We start from the raw sequence: 18,941 nt of genomic DNA, 5'->3' as shown, positions 1-18,941 counted from the left end.
TGGCGGTGCAACGGGCTTCCAAATATATGTGCCTGATACATATGGCACTAAATGACATCAGATCGTAGCCATGAATTAGACTCCACTTATGGACAAATTACTACATTGAGAGTGATCATTATTCTGGACCATGCATTGGACCCAGTCTTCCAAAGTTCCGAACAGTGTAAACCGCGGGCGCTTAAAGAAATAATGACGTCAGTCTCACGGCATCGGATCTATAGATCTTGACTGTGGATCCATGCTGCCTTCTCTTTTTTAACAATGGTCTTCCATGGCATGGATGGTTAGCACCGTACAACATGTCAGGACAAAGTTTTACTGACCCCCTGCCAGCCCCTACAGCCGGCTGGGATAATGGCCCTTCAAAACTCGAATTGAAAGAGAGGGAAAAACAAGGCCAGCTTGAAGCATTTGGACCTACAGATAGCCATGCTCTTTCTCAAATAGACCATGACGAAAAGGGCTTGGCTCAGAAAGCCGGCGACACCGACGAGGTGACAGATGTGGGATGGGGACACTCCCCTCAAGGCCGGATCGTGGCAGGCTTATCGAACGAGGACCTTTGGATGCTCATCAGACGGTTCAACAAGGTATGCCATTTGGTACTAATTGATTCCCAGTGCTGACATAGGTCAGCAAATATACTACGTGAAGGCCGTGCCAGATGCTCCGTTACAAAGATTGGATCTCAACCGTGCCGAAGATGAGCACTTCTCCCCAGATAAGCTGCGGGCGACCCTTGAGCGTTTTTATACGACGATTGTTGTATCATTGACTGCATTCTATAAGCATATTGTCCGACTACGTTCGTGGAGGGAGCCTCGGCGGACAGGCTTGTTTTGTGGAGTATGCTTTTACCTGGATTGTACGTGAATGCTTCTTTCTGACTGACTGTATGGCTTTTTAGGTATATTTCCTTGCATGGCTCCTGGATTTCCTAGTACCCACGATATTTTGCTTTCTAATTACACTGGTCGTTTACCCCCCATGCAGGATATGGCTGTTCCCACCTGCGCCTATCGCTCTCGTTGACAGTAATACCGGAGGTGTACAGAAGCCCAAAGCTGGTGTGCTAGGCTCTCACGATAGTGTCACCGGCGCACCTGAGAAAATGAAAGGGGAGGCTGCTGAACAAGAGGCCAGTAACTTAATCGCAAGCGCAGCCACGGTAGCGGTGGGAAGTGTTGCTGGTAAACATGACCAAGGGACACCCGAGGGTGCTCCCATGGAGGACTCAGTTCCTGATGCCATGCATACTGTCGCGGAAGCAGCAGATGCGCAAACAGCAGCCCACGGGGGAGTACCAGATAGTACTCACGATAAGACAAGGGAGCCCATGAAGGAGACCGTACTCAACGGCGCAAACATAGGCATGCGTATAATGAGTGATATCACTGATATTTACGAGAAGCTTGGGAAGTAAGTCTAGTCCGCTTCAAAACTGAGTGGACTGTATCTCTAACGTGGGAATGATAGTGCTCTATCACCAACCCCACCATTTTCGTCTACAACCCCATATGTCCGGTTGGCGAGTATTTTATCCCTTGGGCTACTCGGGTCATTGATTACCTCAAGCTACGTGTTTGTCAAGATGGGTACTTTCGTGGTAGGATTTGGTTTCTTCGGAGATCCCGTTCTTGCTCATCTTACTGCGTACTTGAATCGCAAATATCCTGGCTGGATCAAGCTTCTTGAATTGCAGAAGTAAGTACATCATGGAGCCAACCTGCTTACCACCTTTTGCTAATCACTTCGCCAGCTCCTTACTAAAAGGAATACCTACAAACGCCCAACTAACTTTAACTCTCCTCCGTATCGGCGAAAAAAATGCTGCCCCCTTGCCACCACCACCTGCAGACTCACTAAATAAAGCGCCTTCTCACCCTGCATCACTCAACCCTAGCCAAGTCAACCTGGATGCGTCAGAAGAAGAAATAACACAAGCCGCTGCACCAGACCCCGTAGCGCAAGCACAAGAGGAAGAGGAAAAGTCCCGAGCAAAGAAACCCAAGAAAACAATAGGTTCTCGCATCGTCGGCTTCTTCCGAGGAACAACCGCAACGGGCATTGAAAGCAAACTTGCAGTGGACCGGGTCCGGGCAGCTGCAGGATCCGACCACGCTAAGTCCCGACTTGGAATTCTAAGCCGGAAAGGAAAAAGGGCGTTACCTTCAGGACCGGTCCGGTTTGACGCGCGGTACAAGGGCAATCGAGGAGCTGTGGTGATTGACTCGGCGCTTGACCCTCCGGTGTTGTATTTCACGACGGATCCGGATGCCCTGTTGGATGACCAGAGGCTTGAGAGTAGGGAAAAGGGCACTGTATCCTTCACTTTGCCTGTAACTGATATTAGGGAGTTGCGGAAGATTGGAGGACTAGGATGGAAGGGGAAGTTAGCTGCTGGATGGGCGGTGGAGAGTAAAGAAGTGGTTGATGGATTGGAGATTGTTGGAAAAGATGAAAAGAAACAACATTATCAGCTTACTGCTATGAAGACGAGGAACCAGTTGTTCAATCGCTTGGTGGCGATTGATGGACAGGTTTGGGAAAGCTATTGACCAGTATAGAACACGTGCTAAGATAATCCCAGGTCTGGAAGTAATCGAAGAATGAATGGGATAATTGGCTTCGACTGGAATTGCCCTGCGACGTCTGTGGACACGTGATGGATATGAATATCGTGATTGTTTCATTGTTCTAATTATGTTTTATAGCAAGTGTACTGCATCGGGTAAAATGTCATGAGCATCGTATCAAATATAACACCCGCGATAAGCTTTCATTACTGGTTTATCTCTAGCTGGTAATCCCTAACAGCTTCTTCGAACGACGAGTCGCGCTTGAAGCCCAGTGAGATGGCTTGCTTGTTGTCAAATCGCGTAGGCCATGACTCCAGGATTGGCCTGAGACTGGGATCCTCCTTCTCTTTCAATAACGCGAGTTTGTCCTGTCCTCCCACCTTTGCCAGAGCGTCCATCATTTCCTGAATCGTAACGCAGATACCCGGCACATTGATCTGTCGGATATGAGGAGGAACCGAGTCAGCCGGTAGTGAGAGCATGAGGACTAAGTTATAGACGAGAGTGCGCGGGGAACAAAGCCAAGATTTGAACGATCGGTCTTCAAGCGGAATGACGCACTCCTCTCCGTTCAAAGGCTCGCGGATCATTCCCGAGAGGAACGAAGAGGCCGCAGCCGTGGGACGACCAGGTCGAACGGATATCGTCGGGAAGCGAAGAGTAAACCCAGTGATAAAACCACGTCGTGTATATTCGTTGATGAGCGTCTCACAGATAATCTTCTCTGCACCATAGGATGATTGGGGTGTGGGAATGATGTTGTCGTCCACCACTTCGGGAAGAGGCTGGCCGTAGACAGCCTGGCTGGAGGCGTATATCACCCGGACACCGGGACAGGTTTTGCGAAGAGCTTCCAGTAGGACACGAGTGGCGTCGACATTGACGCTCATGCCGAGATCAAAGTTGGCTTCTGAGCCGGACGACATAATACCGTGGAAGGCATAGACAGCGTCTAGGGATTTGTCCACAACGGCATCAGCGCCTTTGAGGAGGTCCGCGGTGATACTACGTGCATTATGGGGGTATTTGACGCCTGTCGGGATAGGTGGTTCGTTGATATCAGTTAATGTAACTTGATGAGAAGGGTCGTTTAGGAGCTCTTTCGCGAGCAATTGGCCGATGAAGCCTGCGGCGCCGGTGATAAGGATTTGCATGATGTTTGTCTGTTCAAAAATCCTTGAGAAAATATAGAACGAATGTATTTACTCAGGCTCGAGCGAATTGGTTCATATAGGGCAATATCATCATTCGCCTTCGGTGGGGTTCGGACTGACCTCCACAGTCGCATCAAGTCCGAGGTTCAGGAACAGCTCTCTCCACAGCCGGACTTGCGCCGGGTTGCTAAAGGCCGCGATATGGGTGGAATTTCAGGGACTTTACAATTTAATACCTTAGTTCCATGGTTTTGATGAGCAGTTAGTCTAGTATTAGTGCTCCAAGTCGCGAATTTGTGTAGCTTTTCTCTCGTGCACACACAGTGTAACAAACCGCCGGGCATGTAGATCAGCAACAGCCTAAGTAAGGGACGGAGATACAATAATAATGATGATAATTTACCAAAAAAGTGGTCCCAGAAATGTTTCTTAAAAAAATTAACTCCACTGATTTTTCAATGAATAGTATTTGACAGCTGGCCGTCTTAACGGGTCCTTTCCCCGGAGTTTCCCCAGATTTAGCTGCCCCAAACGGGATGCTTGGCTATACAAGATTATAGAACCATAGTCTTCGAATCGCATTGACAGTCAATAGAGGTCTCGAAGAGCGTGCTGGTGAAATATGTCAAGAAGATTATTGTCATATCTGACAAGAATGAGAAGCAATGGGAGATCGAACGTCCCCGCGCGCACACGTTGAAGCGGGGTATTAAATTTTAACTCGCTTTCTCGCACGAGAGCAGTCACACCACTTTCCCTCCTTTTCGTATCTTCAGGGGAATTTGTCTCTGTACACTACGAAGTATTTTGCTCCAATATCTAGATGTATCTCATCGGACACCCAATTGAATCATGAATATACGATTAGCGACAATTTCACCTTACAATAATTAACACAATCGCTCATTCCCCGCCCATCTCAGTCGCGTCGCATGCCGACTGCATAATGCCGGAGCATCCCCGACCAGTCCTACTCATTCTTAGTCACAACTATCAGTTTACTACTTATCAGCTATGAAGCGCTCGTCCTCTGATGCGGGCCTGGTGTCGCCCCGAAGAGATGATCGCCATCCCTCCACCGTACCTGACGGACGACCTCCGCCACCGAAGATCTCCAAAGCCCGCGCCTGTGAGTGTTCCCGTTAAACCACCGAAGAGACGATCTATGGTGGGACAAGGCGGAAAAGTCGCTTGGGTCCCAGGGAGAGGGGATATATACTAAGTCACAATGGATTGCAGGTGCGGAGTGCAAACGCCACAAGATACGCTGCGAGTTCAAATCGGGGGAAACGAGCTGCAACAAATGCATACGCAGCGGAATCAAATGCGTCGTCAATGACTTCTCGCAAAAGTTTGTTGACGATGATGGCATGTGAGTAGATTTTGCGCCTCGAAAACGATGCATTGCTGAGTTCCTGTTCTTATCTCTGCGTCAGATGGAAATCCCAGGCTGCTGCCACCATCCAGCAGCTTCAGGCAGCTGTTTCGCATCTCCTTCGCCATGATGGCTTACCTGAGCTTTCATCATACCCAACAGGCGACGCACAAAATGGTCCAAGTCCAGTCGCGTCCCATCATGAACATAGACCCTCGCTCGACGGATCGCAGTCGATCTCTAATCACACGAGTCAACACGGCCCGGGTGTCATTATGGACGTAACTCGAGAGCCTTCTCAAGAGCCAGACCTACAAGACCGAGAATTGGTGCCGGCACCGATGCGTAGTCTCTACGAGGTTACTAAGCTACGTAACTTGCGGAGCAATCTTATCGAACAACCTAAATTAACCTTACTGGAGGAAGACTTCATTTCGCGGGGAGTCCTGTCTGTTCATGAGGCTGAGGAACTGTTTGCATATTTTAGCCGGACAATGAATCAGCTTCTTTGGGGAGGGATTATCTTGGTGCACCGGGACCTCACGTCAGTGCGACGAGCATCAACTCTGTTGTCTGCGGCTGTTCTCACTGTCGCCGCACTTCACATCCCCAATCGTACTGAAACTTTAAACCGATGCTACCATGAATACGTTTCTCTTGTATCCAGTATGTCTCTGACGCGGGCTCACACGTTAGATGATGTTCGTGGTCTCTGCGTCGGAGCGTTTTGGCTATCAGAATTGAGCTGGAAGCTCTCTGGACATGCTGTTCGTATTGCAACTGAGCTTGGTTTGCATCAGAGCTATCAAAAAATGATCCGGGGCCATAGTGACCAGTACGAGCGCGCCCAGCTCTGGTATTTACTCTATGTCTGCGATCATCATTTCAGTATAGCATATGGCCGACCTCCAGTCATACATGAAGATGCAGCAATCAAAAACTACGAAACCTTCCTGCAATCTCCCATGGTTGTACCTGGTGATATCCGACTCCTGGCACAGGTGGCTTTGTTCATGATCTTGACAGAGGCTTATCGCATGTTTGGAAGCGACACTGAGCAGGCTCTAACAGAGGAAGACTTCGGTCAATTACGAGTCTACAATGTGGCGGTTGATCAATGGCGGCTTCTTTGGCAACCGCGCTCAGGTAAGTCATGTTAATTTCCCACCATCGAGCCGCCAATATCTGACCAACACTTGTACTTCAGCCGATAGCCCTTACGTGCGGACGTACCCTTCGAAGGGGGTTGTACTACACTACCATTTTGCAAAATTTCAGTTAAACTCGCTCTCCCTTCGTGCCCTATCGCCGTCCAACACACCTGTCTTCTCCATGGACCGCAAAGAGTCCGCTAATATCGCTATTTCATCCGCCATGGCCTGCCTAAATATGGTGCTCGAAGAGCCGGACATCCGGGACGCCATCGTGGGTGTTCCCATTTTTACGCATACAATGGTCACGTTTTCAGCAGTTTTCCTTCTGAAGGTCGCGGTTAACTGGAATTCGGCCTACCTGAGCCTCGATGGACGCGAGGTGCGGCGGTTAGTGGAACGCGTCATTGAACTGCTGAACTGCGTTTCTGCAGGGGAAAGGCATCTGACGAGGCATATTGCGCGTGGCTTGGGTAAGATGCTGGATCGCTTTGATTCCTGGGAGACGGCGTGGCAGGGTGGACCGCCCGCAGGAGGACCCGCGGATCGAAGTAGTAGCGAAGTTCCAGGCGGCGCGAATGCCATGGCACAAGGATTTCCACCGCCTGATCTGATCTATGACATGGTGGGCACATACGGATTTGGACTGGATGAAAATCTGCTGGACCCCAGCATGGCCAACTTTGAGTTTTTAGCGCATTGATAGAGTACTAGTAGTTTGTGAATAGTGATACCCTGGGTAAAGGGAGACGTACATACATACCTATATACTAATGTATCCGTATATACTTCTGCTTAGTAGACATGTTTCTCGTTAGTTAACTGTATTATGCTTAGTTAGGACTAGGATGGTCTGTGTTTATTTGTTGATGCGCGAATCATCCGGGGGAATTCAGAAATAGTAGCAATTTCGTCCGTGCATCAGACGCTGTGCCCGAATGGGGACTAGTTCCGGAGGTGCCATGTTGGGGTTAGTCTTTTTTGAGATTTAAGAAGAAATTCAATTCCTGACATCATGCTGGTCTTGCTATTGCGGCTAATGCGACTATATTGCCACGGAGCTGAATGCTACGAACACACTCGGTACCTGTAATCTGCCACTGAGGAGCAGTTCGGTTCATCTGGTTACTGTATCGCATTACCAAACAGTCCTCACTTTTCCCTTTCGATTGATTTGTCATCTTGCCGTCACTTTTGCAACAGATTAGACTTCGTATTACTCCAGATTCTCTTGGTCTTTACGGAGTAGTTCGCTCACAAAGCCCAGGGGTCCCTGGAGCTGCAGGGTTCCGTTGAGATGTAGACTCCGCCACAAGAACAAGGTCCAATCCTGTTTCGCGTCACAAGGGGATCATCTTTTATGCCCACGTCATGAAGGGTCTAAAGCGACGACCTTCCGATAAATCTCCCATGCGACAAATGCGGCAGCTCTCGCTCAGGTTCACTTTAACTCTGCTGCCAGGTCCAGATTTACTGCTGACCGGAAAGCTTTGGCTGCTCCCCCTTCCCCTCCTTCTCTCTCCTTTCCTCCAATCGCTGAAGTAAGAGTCCTACTGCTCACCCATTCCGTCCCCTTCCCCCCCTTCCCTCGCCGACTGAGGCTTTAATCTCCCTCCTGCTGCCGTGGGTAGCACTTGACTCCCCCATCTGCCCTGTTCTTTTATTTCGCCCTCTCCCTCCCTCTCCCTCCCATTTCCTTTCTCTTCCTCTCTCCTATCTATCATCCTCCCCTTATCGCTACCTTATTTCCTCTCTATCCTCACAGCGTATTAGCTGTGTTGTTAAGCTAGACACGCGCCATTGACTTAGCCTCTTACAAAAATCGCATCCATTTCTTCTGTCCATTTCCACTCTACTTAGCTCCTAAGACAATCATGTCCACCCGTAAGAGAAAGCAAGAAGCCGAAGAAGAAGAAGAGCTCCAGGCGCTCCCTAGCGACGAGAGCGAAGAGGAAGAAGAGTAAGTTTGTATTACGATTTGTTATCCCTTCATCTATGCGCATCCGCGCATCCATCACCGCACCTTCTCCCCGTCCTTATCACCCTGTCTTCATTAAAGTCTTAATTGCCTTTTCTGCGCGTCATGGATAAATCTCATCCCATTTGTTTTTTGTTTCTGGTTGTTGTACTGCCTGAGTTGGCGCATTAATCCTGTTGCCTGGGATGCACTATGTTTATCATTGTTATCCCTGCGTTGAGATATGATGTATCGACTAACGTCGTGGTACACAGGTATGAGGACTCTGAAGTAGGCGAAAGCGAAGGTGAAGAAGAGGGAAGTGAAGAGGAGGTTCCTTCCGATGAGGAGGAAGAGGAAGAAGAAGAACCCGCTGAAGAGCAAGGTAAGCGCTTCCCTATTCCCTGTCTCTCTCCCCCACACAAACCTGGGCATACTATTCTTCAGAAACTACAAGCTAACATGAAGAATCCTCAGGACCCCCCGCCACCAAGAAACGCAAGACAGCAGCCGCCCCAGCTGAAGAAGGTGAGGACGAAGTAAAAGAAAACGGCAAAGGCGCCGATGAAAACGGAGTCGGAGAGGAAGATGAAGAGGAAGCAGAAGAAGAAGACGAAGGGGAAGAAGAAGCGCCCGAGGAGACAGCCAAAACCAGTGGTCCTGCTGCTTCTGCAGCCAAGGCCAAGGGTGCGACTGTTCCGAAGGAACCTGAAGTCGACACTGGAGTCGAAGAGGAGGACGAGTGAATGTCCTTCGGGCCTGGATGATTTGGGGGGGCTGTAATCTTTACGTCAAATAATTTGGTTCGGGCTGTAATTGGAATCTAGCTACTATTTTGGCTAGCTTATCTTCATTCAATGAATTGGTCGGTCAATCTGGCTGTCCCTTTATTATGAAACGTGCTCTTTAATATCTCTATACTACGTGTAATGGTCGACAATTTGATCTCCGAGGGTTGCGGAGTAGAAGCAGGTCTTCCATTTGAGAATCAAGAAAATAGAACGTAAACCCAACATTTTCTACGATGTGAGTTATAATCTCTCGTCGCGTGTGGAGATGATTCAGGATGGTCTCCATAATGTTAAGAGGCAAATACCAAAGCGGACGACCTAGAAGGCACCGGAAAGGGAAAGTCATACAACATAAATTGGTTCTATGGGAATTAGGTGTTGAAACAGGGTGTCCGACATAAGGGAAATGAATGGTAAATAAAGACACAGAAGAAAAGGGGGAAATGGGCAAATAAGAGGCAAGACATAAGAATAATCAATAACCGTCCACCAACGATGCCTTGGCTGGACATGTAAATATAATTCCGCTGCTAAAGACTTCATTGCTGGTGGGTAGCTATCTCCCAGCCACTGACATTTACCGGTTACATTTAGCCATCGCTGCCGCTGCTACGGAAAGTGGCGCACAGTTGGCAATATTGATGGGTGAGATCAAGTACGGGCTGTGGCAGATTGGTCGCCTGGACAATGCTGCGCACCTTGACGGCACCTTCGTCCTCGATGAGCTTGCGGATAAGATAGAGTAATTCGGGAGAGAACTGAAGTTTGGTTAGTTGATGGCCTTCAGCGAACGGTTATTAAACGTAAACATACCTCTGAGTACCAGCGGTACTGCCAGGCAATGAGTCTAATCAATGCGCCGAGCATCCCTCTTGTATCGTGCTTACTCTCATACAACTTCAGAACGCCCCGCATGGCCTTGGGAGAGAATCGGATGGCCATGCAGTGTTGATAGGCCTCGATCGCCTCGTCGAAGTGATGCAGTCGCTCTGCTAATTCGCCTAGAATTTCCCATTCCGTGGCAGACTTCTTGTATTCAATAGCCTGCTGGCGGTACTGAGCCATCTCTGTGCGCCAGATGGTGTAAATGCGAAGATCCTCATAGAGAACCATGAAGAGATTATCGAGCCACCTCTCGCAGAGACGCTTGTTGCGGAACTGTGTGTATGATGAATGCGACGGGTCGGGCTGTGACGATTAGTATGATAGCACGCTGTTGAGAGGCGACGTTCGTAACTTACTTCTTCCTTGCCAGATTTCACGACCTCAGAGGCCATTGTTTGTTCTGGCTTCTCGATAGAGTCTCCAGCTTGCTCCTCTTTGTTTTCGCTGGGGGTGGTTTCCGGATTTTCATCCTGTTCCTCAGCATTGGTGCCATTTTGCTGGTCTTCGTTACCATTGGTCGCTATAGAACTGCTGCGTCGTATCGACTTCGAATGCTGCCTTTCGACTCGATACTCCTCTTCCATAACAAACACTTCACTGCGAATCTTCAAAAGCTGATCCCAGCCGATCGCGGCAGCAATCTTAGTCAAGAGGTTATATGCTTTCAGAAACGTCCCCTGGTATGCGGAAGCGTGCAGTCTTCGTAGAGAAGGATGGACATAGTCATGCGGGTCCCCCTGCTTTGGCTGACCCTCATCGATCTCGTCCAACATACTCTCTGCGAGGATAGGAAGCATGATGCGTGACGGTTGTGGCATGCGAGGGGTGTCTTTATCTTGGTACGTAAACATCGGGCATGAATTTAATGTAAGAAGTGCGAGGTCCCATTGTTCCGAGTTCACATACACTTCAGCCAGTCGTGCCCAAGTGCTGAATTCGCTAGGTGCAGCAGTCACGGCTCGCTTCGCGCACTCCAAAGCCATTTCACTCTCTCCCTTACTCTGACAGAAGGCTGCCTGGCAGTCGAGCAATGCATAGTCCATGGGGACGTCCTGCAGTGAGTCGTACATCAGCCGCACTGCTTGCACCTCCTCATCTGCCATTATAAGGACCCGGGCTAGCAGGGAAGAGACCTCAACATCCCGTATGCGGAGTTTTTCTAGAAGATTTATGCCAGATGTGTAGCGTCCCGTTGTTCGAATGTATTTCAAAAGGCCCGAAGTAAGATGATTGCTGACAGTGTTGGGAACTTGAGTCTCAGGATCGGAGCTCAGCTGCCTACCCAAGAAGAAAAGACGTTCCGCAGCATCCATGAACTTGTGCTCCATCTCTGTATTTGTGACTGGGTTGAATCGACGCACTCCGACAATCTTTCGAATCGAATCTCCGCTACCATCGTCCGCATAGGTATAAGCTCGCAAGACTCCACACAGAAACGTCTCTAGCCATAGGGCTTCAGTTGCAACACGTTTATCCCCGCGCTCGTCAATGCAGTAGCTCTCGAGACTACCGGGAATTTTGACTTCGACGCGCATGTCAAGGTGCGAGAAGGCATTGTAGCAGCTGCAAATCTGTTAACCACTCTGAGTCTGTGAAAGTTTCGTTTGGCGAGCGCCCTGACCAGTATATTCCTGAAACCACTTTGTGCGTCTTATCGAGGGGGGAGAAGGTTAGCGTATTTACATAGGCAGCTAAGCTAGCGGAAGAAGAAGCATCAATGCCCGTGACATGGTGATAGACTCCGGTCTGTGATAGTGAACACTCCGTTAGTAACTGTTGTCATTCAACCTCCGAGAAAGCCGTTCCTTCAATGAGCGACCGGAGACTCCTAGAAACGCACCTGAGGGGTTGGGTTGGTCTTGGGTTGTTTGACCAAATATACCAGGTCCGGCGGACCTAATTCCCGCAAGTTCTGTAGTGATTCAGTACGTGCATCGACAGCGGCGAAGAGGTCTTCCTCTTCGTAGAGTCTGATAGCGATTTTAAGGGTCAGCGAAGAGGTCAATGGTGGCCCGAGTGCAGTCGATAACAGGTCTCAGGAACACGTCAAATGAGGGGAATTGCATACTCGGGGACAGCTGGCGCAACCATGGCGCATTGAAAAGCGCAGGCCGAACTTAAATCAAGAGTAAAAGCAGAAAGAAACCAAGTACCACGACGGACTCATCAATCGTGCTTGAAGGACAGATGGCGCAGGAACAAACAAGTCGTCGTCACCTCAGTTGACAGTGCCTGGGGGATGGACGGGCTGGGTCCTCAGGCACCGGTCTATTCCCGTTTTGGTAATTCAATGTCGGAACGCGTGAAATGCGTGTCCCCAGTCACGGGCTAGACCCTGAGAGCTTGGATTCTGTTCTGCTTTACCTTTCCTCACCACGGCTTAGCCTCATCAACTATAGGGACTAGCTTCCCTTTTCGGGAGATGCTGTCTGTCACGTCGATCTTGTTACCGATGTCTGGAATCTTCCTGCAGCCTGAATAAACTGCAACATGTCAACCTGGGTGGCATTAAACATCGAGCCCGCTGAGGCGGTAGAAGAAGAGGTTGATGACACTAAAGAAATCCAAATTGAGGAAGCTCTCAAGCTATACCAAAATGCTCTGAAACTTCACTCACAGGGTCCCGCCTTCTACGCCCAAGCTGCGGAAGCATATGATGCTCTTCTTAGTTCGGAAATATTCAAGTACCCGGAGTCTCTCTCCGACTACAAAAGAGCTGCTACTGAGCTTGAATTGACTGAGACATCCGACTATGTTGGTAATGCAGACGGTGCTGAACCGCTAGGAGATTACGATATCAATGATTCCACATCCAGTACTTTGCTGCAGACCATCTATCTTGCGTATAAAAACCACGGGCAGTTCGTACTAGATTCTTTGCGCGCCATTATACAGAATGCTGCCCAGGAGTCAGACTCCACTCCAGGTCTCTCGGCTGAAATTGCTGAGCGTGCAAGCACTGCCCTGACGTCTTTCGCTGAAGCCCTGGAGCGTGATGACACAGACCTTAACCTTTGGAGACAAAGCGCCAGGCTCTGCAGCACCCTACAAAGCTATCGATTAGCCCGTTACTGCTTGGAAAGTGTCCTGGCAGATGATGAAAATCGCCTGGAGGTCCGAACAGAACAGCTAGGCTTAGAAGAAACTTTCGCAGAAGAGCGTCTTCGGGAAACCTTGCTGTCGTTGCAAGATAGGATATCGGTTTGCCAAGTCCCGATTAAGAAACCCAAAAAAGCCCTTCTCAAATTTCTCAAGCGCCAAAGCGACCCTTATCCGTATCTGCCTGGATTACCCGACAGCCTTCAGGATGTCCTTCCGTCGAAAGGCCCCCTAGCTTTAAGCACCGCACGACATGATCTGAAGCCTCTTTCACCGACATGGGCCGATCTTGGCAAGACCATCCTCCAAGCGTTAACGGACGAGGAGCAGGGCACCATTGATCTCGGCCCAGGTACTGCAATCAGCGTTTCAACACCAGCTCTTAGCCCCGAACTGAAAGCTACGGCGACCAAAGAAACACAAGTTCAAGACCAGTCACCAAGGGCACAGGATGAAGAGCTTTCAAGTGACCCGAAGCCAATCACCCACATGTCGGGGGAAGATGACAACAACATGGATTTTCAGCCATCTGTGAAGCATGAAGCGCTGGACTCAACCGCAGAACACGCCGATGACCACTCGTCTATTGATCAACGGGCTGAAAAGCAACTTATAGAGTCATTGGAGATCCAGACGTCACAATCTCCCGAGCTAGCTAATCAACAGGAAACTCCAAATGCCGACGATGCTGACCCTAAATCATCGACTAATGGGGCACGAAAGCGATCTTCTACGTCAGCCGTCGCCGAGGACCAGACAGAAAGCGTTCGATCCAAGAGCAGAAGAACCCGTCTACGAGAATCACATGCAGAGGCTTCGTTACAAGCTGATGAAGTCTCATTTGACCATAACAAATACTACGAAGACCGTCTAGAAGTTTTCGTTAGAGCTGACGAATGGATGTTCGGCACGGTTGAATCTCTGTTGTCCAAGTTGGGGATTGAAGACTTAGGGTCAGTTGATGAGCTAAGGAAACAAATTTCTCCTACTCCTGATGGGAAAGACCTCCCAGATAGTGATATCAACGGGAAGGCTGAGTACATTCTGCCTCGAGATTTAAGGCACATCTTGAAGGGCTGGGATGAAGGAAAGTCTCAGGCGACACTCCAATGTGATAATGTTGCGGCGCTTCAGGACATTCAAGGGATGGGCAAGTCTGGACTCGCTATCTTCCTAGAGCACTCCAGAAAGTCTGCCCGAAAGCTCGGGATGAAGCAAGTTCTCTCCGGTATCGAGGAACTACTCATGCTCATGAATACCATCAATGATGGATGGTTCCATCTCCGTGAAGCCGCTTTTGAGTGGCTTAAATGCCTTCTCATGCCAGATTACGGACGTATTTCTACACAGGATGGTGTATTCGGCACTTCAAACTTCACCATCATAAATTCGACATACACTTTGTTCCAATGGCCAGACACACTGAAAGAGACGGTGGTGCAAATATTGATACGCGAAGATGAAACCATCTACAAGGGAGTGAGCGAATACATCGAGGCTCTTGAACGCCAAATCCTTGGCGCTAGCGCTGACACGCCGTTTGAATACACTACGAATCATTTCGCATATCTCGAGATGGCTCAAGCCATATTTGAGCTCCATCTTGATATATATGCTTCCATTAACAACCCAAACAGTGAAATCGACCAAGGGATTAGAGTACAGCAAAAAGATCGTTTAGCACGGTGGAGCTTACTGGCGCGTACTTCACTGACTCACTTCATGGATTACTCTTCACCCGGCAGTCATCAGGATAATATTGTTCTTCGCCATATCTGGGCTTCCACCTTCCACTCGAACATGACAACGGACGCCGAGCGGGAACATGTATTGCTTTGTCTTCAGGAACTGAAGCACTTACTCAGCCGCTTGAAGGATCCAGTGATAAGCCTAGTAAACAACGCAATTATGCCGGAAATATCAATTGAGGCCGTTGACCAAGAGATTTCGAAGCTGGAGTCTATGGACTTCTTCATGAGGATCTTTAATACTGAATCAGAAGATCCTGTGGGACTCATCGAAACCATAGAACCTATTCTGGAACCTGCTTCGGTCCAGTTTGTTGAAGAAAACACTTCAGAGGAACAGGGACATTCGCTGCCGACGTCACAGCTCCACGAAATGGGTTCTTTCTTAGATCGAGGGGACGCTACACTGAGGCTTTTCCTATGGAGGAGGCTACAAGATGCGTACAGGAAGATCGATTACGCACCGAAAGTGGTGTCGTGCCACCTGCGGAGTATTGAAACTATTGTGAGAGAGCTTTGGAACCCTGAACATCTAGAAGAACCTAGTGAGCACCGCCAAATCACTTTGCTCCGTTGGTTAAAGTCTCTCGATGGAATATTGAATAAGACCGTAACAGCAGTTTTACAAGAGCCAGCCAAGGCATACGAATGCTTTGATATGGACCACGTCAAGTCCTCGCTATCTGCAGTAACGCTGGTATTGAAACTACTTCACAGTTTTGTGCTTTACGAAGACTCAGTTCGTGTGGGCCAGTTGTCTGGCTCCGACGTACGCGGAGCGTTGGCAAAGTCGTTGGAAAGTTTCAGGGATAAGCTGCGGGAAATGCATGTCCGTTGTTGGATCCTTCACTATACCTTGGTGAGAGAAGCTATTGCGCAGAATCCGGAGCTCTTCGAGACACCCCTTGAGGACCGCATTCTTTACTTGCGCTCTGTACACAATGCCTTGGGCATCAGGAAGATGTGCAAACGTTCCCACAAGCAGTTTCTTAAGCTTGTTAAATCCGAGATTTTCTCCTTGGATGAGAAAGCGGATTATGAGTATGATATCTGCCAACTACTTTACGACATACACGGCATCAAATTGTCACCGGTTGATGGTTATCTGGAGGACCACGGCTGTCCACCGGAGAAACTGGATCGCTCTACAGCTATTTTGATGATTGACTTTGTCATGAAGCAGGCGAAGAAAATGAACATCAGGGATCTGTCAAAATCTGACTTGAAGTACACTATTGAGAAGATGCAACAAGCCATCGGCACCACAAAGTCATCGCCTCCATTATCCTATAATAAGCGCATTCTGACAGCTTACTTGAAATCACCGCTAAACCCAACGGAAATCTTCCGTGCCGTTCGGGGAGTTGAAGATCTTGCGTTGCTCCCTGTGCCCACCGAGAGTGCAGTCATTGCGAAGAATGGATGGTACTTCCTTCTAGGACATGCTGCGCTGACCAAATTCCGCTCTCAGAAGCGTCTCAGCCCCGTTCCAACCACTGATCTGGACGAAGCTATCACGTGGTTCAGACAGGACCTGGAACACAACACACAGAGATGGGAATCCTGGTATCGACTTGCCCAGACCTATGATTCGAAGCTGGAGGAGGACATAACGTGGTCAGCGGACAAGATCAATAATAACCGCACAGAGTTGGTGACTTGGCAACGCTATGCGATCCATAGCTATGCCATGGCTGTTGCAACGGCAGCAAGAAACGCAGATCCTACACCGGAGACTCGAGCGCTCGTATCCGACCTCTACACCGACTTTGGAATCCGTTTGTACTCGTCTTCTCGAGAACCCTTATCCATGGCCGCTTTTAGCCTTTCCGATTTCACACGACATTACAACAGTGAAGAGAACCAACAGATGTACGAAGCGCTTCCATTCAAGGAGATGAGGTTGTACTCCGTCTGGAATCTTGCGAGTTACCTCCTTAAGCGTGCCATTCCTGATAAGCCCAAGAGTTGGATGTATGTCATTCCTTCGTTGTAACTGATAGTGTGGCTACTAACCGTGACTTAGGACTCGCTACATGCTAAGTAAATGTCTCTGGAAGATGTTCAGCTGTGACGACTCCGTCAGGGGCACATCAAAGCACGTCCACCTTGATGATCTCCTAGATTCTCTGCTCGATTCTATTGATGCACTGCCTCAGAAGAGGGATTCTCGGTCGGATCCTATCTTCGAACCCCACTATAAGCTCGTGTCCATTGTTCACAAACTGGTTCATAGAGGAGTGGTTACGGTACGCAATATTTCTCCATTTTGGTTTTGACGATGTGTGAGTGGCAGTTAACTTTTCTTTTCAGCCGGCTGAAGGAAGTAAGACTCTGGTGGCCACTCCTTGGGCGCGAAAGGTACCACCTCCGGAGGAAGGCGCCCCTTGGAAGCCATACATAATGTCTGTCATTCGAAACTTAAAGCATGCCGACAAGTCGAACTGGCACCATCGCATGGCTGTCAGGGTAAGTTTAAGAATTTGCACTATTACCTGTAACGAACCAAGACTTACCTGAATTAGGCTGCACATATCACTTATGATGATGAAAAGGACGCTGCCGCAGCTGCAGGAGCCAAGGGTGAACTGACACAGCAGATATTCACAAAGACAATGACGATCCAAGTGTGGAGGCCTGAGAATGAGCGTCCCGGTAGACACTTCGTTTATACGACACGATACGTGTATTTCTTCGTGGCTCTACTAGAACAACTGGAAGATCGTGCAAGCCTCGACCAACTACTACGTCGAGTCAGGAAAAAGCAGGGCGATTTCATCAACCATGCAAAACTATGGGAGGACCTCTGTCTAACCTATGCACGAGTCATACGAAAAGCAGGAAACATTAACGAAGGACATGATGAAAGCGTCTTCAAACCCATTGGGTGGGACGAATTCGTCGCAAACACAGCTCGCCTAGAGGGTCTCCTCCAGTTAGCTCCAGAAAGCATTACACTTCTCGAACTTCTCCGCGACGCCGTCGAGTTAAAGAAGTTAAATAACAACCTCATGAAAGTCTCCTTGTTAGAAGACCTCATCGCCGACATCTACTCACGCCTATACGAAGTCAACATGCCCAACGTCATCGAACAAGCAAACGAAGAAAACAAAGAGAAAATGAAGGTAGACCATCTCCTCATGGCCAGCGATGGCGCCGCAGACACTCCTACACCCCCAACCTCCGCCCCTGCATCCGAAGCCCCAGCACCCCGCGGCCGCACAAAGGGCATCGCAAGACGCGACATCCAGAAACGGGCGGAGACAATCGTCCAACGCAAACTCGCGCCTCGCGCTCCTATCGCCAAAGCACCGGCCGCTGCAGAAAGCGAACCATCCCACGGCGTCGGCGCGGTCACTTCCGCTCCCGAGCAAACGAAGGATACCGCTACATCTGCTGCTGTAGCTGACGAACTGGCCTCGGGGCAACAGAGCGATATTCCTAATAGCCTGCATGACAGTGCTGATGATGAAAGCGAGCTGAGCGAGATAGATGATGAGAAATTATCCAAGCTTGCGGCGGAGCGCAGCTTGTTGTTCCCTAATCTGCAGGATCGGGGATCTTTGGATCCGGAGGTGGGAATGTCGGCTGCAGCTAGCGCTGATGGAGACGGAGCTAATGAAGGGGCCGGCGACGGGGAAGAAGATGCTGATAGGGAGGAAGATGCTGACCTTGGTGATGAAGGAGAGACCATGGTCGAGGAAGGCGAGACTATGGTAGAGGAAGGCGATGATGGTGCTGATGGCGATGAAGCCGAGATTGACGGAGAGGGGGGGGGTGAGGGTGAAGGTGAAGGCGAGGGAGAAGACGAAGAGGATAATGAAGCCGCTGGGGAAGAAGAAGGGGTGGGGGAAGGTGATGGTGAGCCTGAGGGCGAAGCTGACGCGAACGAAGCCAACGAAATGGATGTCGACGACGGGGGCGAGCAGCCCGCTGCTGCTGAAGCTGATCAGGAAAGTGACCATGTGTCTGATTCGGAAGCAATGGATATCTGAGGCACTCAAGATTCAGGGCTTTCTTGTCATGAGTTGCCTCACTAATATCCCAAGGTCAACTCCAACGACTAGATGATTTCCATCATCTGCTTTTATTTTGCTACGGTAAAAGGCGTTCAGGTGCGAGGAAGTACACGGTAAAGGTGGTATTTTAGCATGTGTACCATAAACAAGAATTAATATTTATACATAAACATTTCGTAA

The 18,941-nt window shown here is 49.3% G+C and overlaps 6 protein-coding genes across 6 annotated transcripts; 4 read left to right on the top strand and 2 right to left on the bottom strand.

Annotated features, from left to right (window-relative positions):
* Positions 1 to 264: 264 nt before the first annotated feature.
* On the top strand, positions 265 to 2,561 carry F9C07_2232611 (uncharacterized protein; the record flags this gene model as incomplete). The annotated part of the gene is made up of 6 exons (XM_041291977.1): positions 265 to 286; positions 337 to 593; positions 640 to 849; positions 911 to 1,422; positions 1,480 to 1,707; positions 1,763 to 2,561. The coding sequence occupies 6 exons, from the start codon at positions 265 to 267 to the stop codon at positions 2,559 to 2,561; spliced, it is 2,028 nt and encodes a 675-aa protein (XP_041146246.1).
* A 224-nt stretch (positions 2,562 to 2,785) lies between these two features.
* F9C07_3977 (putative nucleoside-diphosphate-sugar epimerase) lies at positions 2,786 to 3,736 on the bottom strand (the record flags this gene model as incomplete). The annotated part of the gene is made up of 1 exon (XM_041285883.1): positions 2,786 to 3,736. One exon carries the CDS (start codon positions 3,734 to 3,736, stop codon positions 2,786 to 2,788), a length of 951 nt encoding a protein of 316 aa, XP_041146245.1.
* Positions 3,737 to 4,750: 1,014 nt separating this feature from the next.
* F9C07_3976 (fungal-specific transcription factor) lies at positions 4,751 to 6,965 on the top strand (the record flags this gene model as incomplete). The annotated part of the gene is made up of 4 exons (XM_041291976.1): positions 4,751 to 4,865; positions 4,976 to 5,108; positions 5,173 to 6,257; positions 6,319 to 6,965. 4 exons carry the CDS (start codon positions 4,751 to 4,753, stop codon positions 6,963 to 6,965), a joined length of 1,980 nt encoding a protein of 659 aa, XP_041146244.1.
* Positions 6,966 to 8,202: 1,237 nt separating this feature from the next.
* Positions 8,203 to 9,148, top strand: F9C07_2157468 (putative major centromere autoantigen B). Its single transcript, XM_071509272.1, has 2 exons — positions 8,203 to 8,604; positions 8,697 to 9,148. Exons 1-2 carry the CDS (start codon positions 8,433 to 8,435, stop codon positions 8,963 to 8,965), a joined length of 441 nt encoding a protein of 146 aa, XP_071366447.1. The 5' UTR covers positions 8,203 to 8,432; the 3' UTR covers positions 8,966 to 9,148.
* F9C07_2283498 (clathrin-coated vesicle protein) lies at positions 9,149 to 12,123 on the bottom strand. The gene is made up of 6 exons (XM_041291985.2): positions 11,964 to 12,123; positions 11,736 to 11,865; positions 11,517 to 11,641; positions 10,252 to 11,458; positions 9,824 to 10,198; positions 9,149 to 9,768 (listed from the first exon to the last, which is right to left on the bottom strand). Exons 1-6 carry the CDS (start codon positions 11,984 to 11,986, stop codon positions 9,601 to 9,603), a joined length of 2,028 nt encoding a protein of 675 aa, XP_041146242.1. The 5' UTR covers positions 11,987 to 12,123; the 3' UTR covers positions 9,149 to 9,600.
* On the top strand, positions 12,124 to 18,939 carry F9C07_2283497 (putative transcriptional corepressor of histone genes). Its single transcript, XM_071510635.1, has 4 exons — positions 12,124 to 16,716; positions 16,769 to 16,991; positions 17,056 to 17,211; positions 17,268 to 18,939. The coding sequence occupies exons 1-4, from the start codon at positions 12,386 to 12,388 to the stop codon at positions 18,735 to 18,737; spliced, it is 6,180 nt and encodes a 2,059-aa protein (XP_071366446.1). The 5' UTR covers positions 12,124 to 12,385; the 3' UTR covers positions 18,738 to 18,939.
* Positions 18,940 to 18,941: the final 2 nt, after the last annotated feature.

This window comes from Aspergillus flavus, chromosome 4, assembly GCF_009017415.1.
Source record: "Aspergillus flavus chromosome 4, complete sequence".
In the NCBI taxonomy this organism is placed as follows: domain Eukaryota; kingdom Fungi; phylum Ascomycota; class Eurotiomycetes; order Eurotiales; family Aspergillaceae; genus Aspergillus; species Aspergillus flavus.
The sequence above is the reverse complement of the archived record's forward strand: the minus strand, read 5'-3'. Positions and strand labels throughout refer to the sequence as shown.

Bases quoted from the DNA above. Each gene is read 5' to 3' on its own strand.
- F9C07_2157468 (XM_071509272.1), top strand. From the start codon at position 8,433: ATGTTTATCATTGTTATCCCTGCGTTGAGATATGATGTATCGACTAAC. The intron at 8,605-8,696 runs GTAAGCGCTTCC...AAGAATCCTCAG, and splicing joins AGAACCCGCTGAAGAGCAAG to GACCCCCCGCCACCAAGAAA.
- F9C07_2283498 (XM_041291985.2), bottom strand. From the start codon at position 11,986: ATGGTTGCGCCAGCTGTCCCCGA. The intron at 11,866-11,963 runs GTATGCAATTCC...AATCGCTATCAG, and splicing joins GTTGCGCCAGCTGTCCCCGA to ACTCTACGAAGAGGAAGACC. The intron at 11,642-11,735 runs GTGCGTTTCTAG...TCACTATCACAG, and splicing joins AGACCAACCCAACCCCTCAG to ACCGGAGTCTATCACCATGT.
- F9C07_2283497 (XM_071510635.1), top strand. From the start codon at position 12,386: ATGTCAACCTGGGTGGCATTAAACATCGAGCCCGCTGAGGCGGTAGAA. The intron at 16,717-16,768 runs GTATGTCATTCC...ACCGTGACTTAG, and splicing joins GATAAGCCCAAGAGTTGGAT to GACTCGCTACATGCTAAGTA. The intron at 17,212-17,267 runs GTAAGTTTAAGA...TACCTGAATTAG, and splicing joins ACCATCGCATGGCTGTCAGG to GCTGCACATATCACTTATGA.